This window comes from Lipotes vexillifer, unplaced genomic scaffold (genome assembly GCF_000442215.2).
Source record: "Lipotes vexillifer unplaced genomic scaffold, Lipotes_vexillifer_v1.1 scaffold1267, whole genome shotgun sequence".
Taxonomy (NCBI): domain Eukaryota; kingdom Metazoa; phylum Chordata; class Mammalia; order Artiodactyla; family Lipotidae; genus Lipotes; species Lipotes vexillifer.
The window spans coordinates 1248901-1255993 of record NW_006790372.1 but is presented as its reverse complement, the minus strand read 5'-3'; the positions used below and the strand labels follow the sequence as shown (position 1 = coordinate 1255993).

The following is a 7093-nucleotide window of genomic DNA, read 5'->3' as shown; positions in this document are numbered from 1 at the left end:
CTACGGTGGTAACCATATTGCAATACACATGTACCAAATCAACACATTTGACACCTCAGATTTACACAGTGTTACATGTCAGTTATATCTGAATAAAAAATAATTTGTAAAAAAAAAAGAAAAGGTTTCTGGTATTGGAGACATGTGGGTAGTCATTGCTGCAAGTATGATTGGAAGGCGTCTTCAAGCCAGAGCACAGAGAGTCTTGAAGTCCACACTAAGGTGATAATTTGTCAATCTGATGGGGCACATTCAAGAATTTTGAGCCAACAAGTGGCATCCTTAGAAAATTGCTGGGAGAGAGGGGCAGCTGCAGTAGATATCATTGCTTTAGAGGAGTCAGCAGGCGAGGGATCTTTTCATGTACCTGCTATGAACACAGGGAGCAGTGGAGGCATCCACAGGGAGGAAGGGGGTTGAGAAAGACCTGGGACAGCTCTGAAGTCCAAGGAGATGAGATCTTGGTTTCATCTTCTGGGAAACGGGAAGCTATTTGGTCTGTGCCCCGCTCCTACCTCTCTGCCCCATGATGCTGTGCCTCTGTAAGGCTATACTGGTTGTTTACAGCCAGCATCTATTCTGATTGTTTGCTAGTCCATTCTGATTGGTCAGTGTCCAAGACATAGGGCTGTTAGATAGATGTTTTAATATTTATTTATTTTTGGCTGCGTTGGGTCTTCATTGCAGTGCGCGGGCTTTCTCTAGTTGCGGCGAGCGGGGGCTACTCATCGATGCAGTGCACGGGCTTCTCAGTGTGGTGGCTTCTCTTGTTGCGGAGCACGGGCTCTAGGCGCATGGGCTTCAGTAGTTGCGGCACGCAGGCTCAGTAGTTGTGGCGCATGGGCTTCAGTAGTTGTGGCGCATGGGCTCAGTAGTTGTGGCACACAGGCTTAGTTGCTGCGCAGCATGTGAGATCTTCCTGGGCCAGGGCTCGAACCCATGTCCCCTGACCTGGAAGGCAGATTCTTAACCACTGTGCCACCAGGGAAGTCCCTGTTAAATAGTTTTAATATCAACCCTACCCACTTCATAGGGTTGCTGTAAGGTTAATTAACAGCACATGCTAGGCATTTGATAAATGAGATCAGGGACTATATTTAATGCTCCAGTATGTGGCCTGATGTAGGGTGACCCCAGCACAAGCCCACCAAGGCCCCCAAGAAATCTTTAAGGTAGGCACTCGAAGCCCCTGGGGTGCATTCCAACCCATAAATATTGATCTTTATCAAACCCCAGTCCCCCCACCCCAAATGTAGCATATATTCCCATAAAGCAACTGAGAAGCCCCAGCTGGACCCAGGAACTATCCCATTTACTCTTCTCCCTCTTTTGAATAAAGAGGGATCTTCCTTTTTCGAACAAGGCTTTGGACTCTAGTATTTGGGTCCAGAGTCAAAATTCTCTCCAGGGCTTCCCTGGTGGCGCAGCGGTTGAGAGTCCGCCTGCCGATGCAGGGGACGCGGGTTCGTGCCCCGGTCCGGGAAGATCCCACGTGCCGCGGAGCGGCTGGGCCCGTGAGCCGTGGCCGCTGAGCCTGCGCGTCCGGAGCCCGTGCTCCGCAACGGGAGAGGCCGCAGCGGTGAGAGGCCCGCGTACCCCAAAAAAAAAAAAAAAAAAAAAAACTCTCCAAATCAGAATTCTCGCTGGATTTCACGCCCACTGCTCATCCCACTCCAGACCCTGGCACTCCCTGCTTGTCCGCAGTTCACAAAGAAGTGGCTGTAAGCCATCAAAGCCACAGACAGTTCACCAGTGCGACTTGTTCACTGATGTGTCTCTAGGACCCAGCACAGTGTCTTGCACAGTGTAACATGCAACAAGTGTTTGTTGAATAAATGAATGAATGAATGAGTGATTCTTTCTGGGTCTGTAGTTGGTGCTTCACGAAGACTTTTTTCCTCCCCTCCCTCAGAGCGCATTGTGGCTTTGCCAACCTCCTGGACTCCAACAGTGCTTACCATCTGTGCCCGTCCTTTGGCAACTAGCCAAACTCAACTCAGTTCAATTCAACCAACTTCCATGGAGCTGCACTATTGGCAGGAAGCATTCACAGTCTCAAGGAATGGTGAAAGCATTTCCTAGCCCATGGCGCCTCAATTGTACTTTTAAAACAACCTTGGCATGGAACAGAACCTTTTCCAAGACTTTTTGAAAGTCTAAATACATGATTATAAATTACTTCCCTTTGTCAACACACTTGATTACGTTCAGGAAATAAGTGAGTTCTGGACAATAGATCAACAGATGATTATGGGGCAGGTATGGGACAGGTGTAGAGGGGCTGGAAGTCTGGGGAGGAATGAGACCCAGTCCTTGTCTGATGGATTCGGACTTTCATTAAGTGTGGGGAGGAAAAGGAGGTTGGCATCTCAGCCATTCAGGGCTGGGATCGAAGGGATGTCCAGCAGCTCCTTGAGTGAAAAGAAAGCCAGAGTCTCCCACACACACACCTGTTGTTTTTTTCTGAGGGTTGGGCCTTTTTAAATTTTATGACTAGTCTCCATTCCTGTTTCCACCCCCTTCTATACATCTCTTGCTTCCTATGCCAGTCTTCTGTAAATTTCTAATTTGCTTTCTCTCTGGTAATTATTTCTTTAATGGAATTAGAATTGGCCTTGTATGTGTTCATTAAAACATTATCTTTAAGAGCAAGAACCTGGAAATTAATCAGAAATCTTACAATAAGAGCTAATTTAAATACATAATAACAGATCCATAGTCTGGAATACTGTATAGGTAATAAAATGATGTTGTAAAAAATAGTAATTGACATAGGGAAAAATTCCCAGTATCTTGTTAAGCGGAAAAATAGGCTACAAAACAATGATGTACAGTGCCTCTGTGTGTGTGTGTGTGTGTGTGTGTGTGTGTGTGTGTGTCCATGTGCAACACATGTGCACTACTGTTGACTTTTCTTACTGGTGTTTTTCTGTGTTTTCCAAATTTTCTGCACTGAATGCTGCAGTCTGAATTGGGGCACTATCAAGAGGGGTGCGCTGTAGGGACTCTGAGAGCACAAATAAGGGGAATCAAGCAAGACTTCCTTTTGTGGCTGTATTTTGAGGAAGGTGAAAGGCACAGAGTATTGGAGAGGAACTCGAGGAACATGCTGTTTTTCAAGTGCCAAGGTAGAAGGTGGTGTCTACTGGTGTGAGGACCTCAGGTCCATCAAAGAAGACTGGGCTCCATTAAAGAAGCAGTGGGGAGCAACTCTGGGTCTCTGAACACAGGGGTGAGTGGGTGGAAGTGGTGGTGGCAGAGGATTATTCCAGCCATAGCAGGGTGGACTGGGTTGTAGGCAGGGTGATCTGCCAGGAGACTCTCAGTTTGCATATTTGACCTGAGGTAACGAGAGCTTGGATTAAGCTTGTGGCAATAAAACCAGAAAGGAAGAAGCGGATGGATTTGAGACATGTTACCAAGAAAGAATCAGAGCTAGAGACTCAAATTTGGCTAAATATATGCCAGGTGGTAGGGGAAAGCATGTAAGGAGACACTTTCCAAGGAAATGGATGTTAAGAGAGAAGAGCTGAGGATTGAGTCTTCGGGGAATTCCAACAGTTAATGGGAGGAGGAAAGAAGAGGGGCCAGCAAAAGAGACAGAGAGTGATGCCTCCGAGAGATAAGAGGAGAAACTTGAGAACGCAATGCCATGAGAGCCAAGGGTAGGACAGGAAGGAGTGGGTGGTTGATGGTATCAAATTCATCCTTGAGGTCAAAGATGCGAACTGAGCAGAGACCCTTAAATTTGGCCGGGAGGCCGCTGGTGAACTTACTTACAGAGAGTGGTTTGGGCCGAAAGCGCTGGACTCTAGAAGGTTCCAGGGAAGGGAGTGGGGGGGGGGGAATGGAGGCAGCCCATGTGACAAGAGTCATGTGTTATGACAGAGAACAAGGTCAAACTTTATTATTCTAGACCTGCTGCTCCACCATTTGAATCTACTGGCTCATAAGGCTCTTGAAAGTACAATACACGTTTAAAAGATTGTTTTTATGCTACAGTGAAGGGACTTCTTCCTCCCACTACCCCAAACCAAGAAGAACCACAGAGATTCTGGGCATGTTTTAACAGATCAGGGGAGTGTTTTAGCTTAACAGTCATGTCGCTAGGTTGGCACGGCTTTGAGAATTTCCTAGCTGTGTCCTCTGTCGTTAGTCATGCCAACTCACTTGAACAATTCTTCCCTGAGCCCCTCTGAGGCGAGAACATGGAGGCAAGGTGATTAGGAGGGAGCCAGTGGTCAGGGGCATGTGGAATGTCTCTAAGATGTATGTAGAGGCTGTTAAGCAAGGCTCCGTTTGAGACCCTGGATATAGTTTGGTGCCAACCTCACTCCAACACACAGAAGGCTACAGCCCGGAGTGGGCAGTGGGCCGAAGGGTGACTGAAGCAGAGGCATCAGAAAACCTTCTCTTTTTTAACCCATGGCCCCTGAAGATTGAATGGTCCCTGGACCTAACGGTCTTGAACAGGCACCTTGGTTTGCAAGGGATACATAAAGGCACATAGCTTCGTTTCATTCCTTCTATTACTTGGCAAATCATATACAACCCGACCCGACCAGCACCACTTCATTTTTTTTCCTACTCGCTGTCCAGAAATCAGTCCTTTGAGCACTTTCCCTTTGTGAATCCCAGTCTGTTTCCAGTTTGACATACTATAGATTTATTTGTCTTAGTGACTTGTTTTCCCCTAAAGGAAGATACCCTCTGAGAAAAAAATGGCTGCCTCATGGGCCAGCAGGGCCTAGACCTGTTCCCAAGCCCCAGAGAGGCACAGAGCTGAGTATCTGGCTAATTGCATGTGGAGGTAAGCATATTCTCTAGAACTGGCACTTTTCAGATCCCGAGACGCCTAGGGAGTGTAGCCAAAGGGCCTTTTAAACGTCCCTGCTCCTTTTAATGGAAGAACTTGGTTGCATTTCTGGGAAGATGGCTTGCCGCCCGCGGGAAACAGGGCCATATCATGGATGGTACACTCACACGCTAAGATGTGGAGGCCCCTCTAAAAATGTGATAGGAAATCAGAGCAGGGGTACTTCCCAGGAGGCTGGTATACTATCAGAAACCTGTTTTGGAAGCCCCGGGCATCCTGCTCCACTTCAGTCACCAAATTCGTCCTGAGCATCTTCTCAATAAGATGCTCACCTCGGTCCAGGGGAAGCAGTGAGGGCTGGAAAGACAGGCCAGCGTTCTTGTCCATGGGAGTAATCACCCGTCCTGAGATGTGGACCCGCGGTCTCGGCTGCCACGTTTCGTGAGTGCTGATGGAACCCCGGTGCAGGGCCCGTCTCGTGGGGGCCAGATGCTGTATCTGGCCCAAAGCTGGGCCTGCAGGGCAGGTGGCCAGAACGTGGGAGGAATTCTCTTCCGCAGCCCGGGGTCCACGCTTGGCCCCGGCGAGCCGCCCTGCCAGCCTCTGCCGCCCGGGGCCCCGCGCATTCCGCGCGCCCCCGCCCCCTCCGCCCCTCTCCAGGCCTCGCCCCCTCCCTCGTCCCCTTCTCCTCCCCCCACCAGCTGTCCCCTTTCCCCGGGGCGGCGAGACAGCCGGAGCCTGGGAAGAGGCGGCCTCGGGCCGAGGGGGCGTGGTGGGGAAGGGGAGGAGGCGCCGGGGTGAGGGGATAAGGAGGCCCGGGCGGCGGGGTCCCCCAGCCACTGCGTCGCCCGCCCGGGAGCCGGGCGCAGCCGCCGCCGCTCGCCCGCATCCCCTCGGCCCGGCCCGGGGGCAAGGTCAGCAGCGATCTGGAGCCGCCGTGTCACTCCCCGACAGCTATGAACTGCAGCGAGAGCCAGCGGCTGCGGACCCTGCTGAGCCGCCTGCTGCTCGAGCTGCACCACCGGGGCAACGCCAGCGGCCTGGGCGCCGGCCCCGGCCCGAGCATGGGCATGGGGGTCGTGCCCGACCCCTTCGTGAGCCGCGAGGTGACCAGCGCCAAGGGCAACGACGCCTATCTCTACATCCTGCTCATCATGGTCTTCTACGCCTGCCTGGCCGGAGGCCTCATCCTGGCCTACACCCGCTCCCGCAAGCTCGTCGAGGCCAAGGACGAGCCGTCCCAGGCTTGCGCCCAGCACGAGTGGCTCCCGGGAGGTGCCCCGGCCGCCGCCGACGCTGAGACAGCCGCCGGATCGCCCGCCGAGGACCGCCGCCAGCTCGGCCCCGCCGGGCTGCCCGCCCCGGCCCTCACCCGGGCCGCCGAGGGCGTCTAGAGCCGCCGCCCCAGCTCGCTGGCTCGCCCGCGCCCTCCTCAGCTCGCTCATCCCTGGGCGCGGCACCCGCCTGCCTTGCCGCCTTTTCCTCTTCTCCCCTTCCAGGGCTCTCCTCACCTAAGGCCCGGACAACGTTGAGAGGACAGGAGACCTTGTCTGGAAGGCCCTGGAAGGAGCACCACCCTACCCCCTCCGGGCCAGCCTCGCCCTCCTCTCCACCCCCCACCGCCCACCTCCGACCCCGCACAACCCACTGCACTAAACTGCCTCTGCTCTCTTGTCTTCAGACGGCCCTGACAGCACGCTCCAGCCCTCTGGGAACTGAATCCAACACGTCCAACACTTGGCATTGAATTGAAGCAACGAAGTCTATCCGAACTCTGGGCCGTCTAACTGGCAGCTGTTCCGGGGGCTGCCAGGGACTGCTCACTCTGTAGAGCCAACGGGCTTGCCATCACTGCCAGGCCGGCTGGGGCAGCTCCAGCTTCCTGTTGCCTTAGGGACAGAGACAAAGAAAATGAAGAGAACTCAGACATCTTTGCCCTCCCTCCTCCTTCAGCAGGGAGCTAGCAGGACACTAGGACCAGTCTGTGGCATAGAATGGACTTAATGGGACTGGAGGTGGAGGGGGGCTCAGAGGGTGGGGAAGGCCTATTACCCCCAACTGTATGGTTTTCTTGCATCCAGTTGTCTTCCTGAAGGTAACTTGCCTAATTTTGAGTAGCTCTGCCATCTTTTGCCATGGGTAACCATTGCTGGGCGTATCACCCTAATACTTCCCAATGCCTCTCCTATATTGATTCAGTTGTCATGGCAGCTGTCTGCTTCATCCATGGAACATGAGGCTCAGTCGTCTCCTGCTCTGTAACCTGGGGAATGTCAG

General features: G+C 52.7%; 1 protein-coding gene across 1 annotated transcript; it reads left to right on the top strand.

Annotated features, from left to right (window-relative positions):
• The first annotated feature begins 5681 nt into the window (after positions 1 to 5681).
• KCNE5 (potassium voltage-gated channel subfamily E regulatory subunit 5) lies at positions 5682 to 6210 on the top strand. The gene has a single exon (XM_007463672.1). It carries the CDS (start codon positions 5773 to 5775, stop codon positions 6208 to 6210), a length of 438 nt encoding a protein of 145 aa, XP_007463734.1. The 5' UTR covers positions 5682 to 5772.
• Positions 6211 to 7093: the final 883 nt, after the last annotated feature.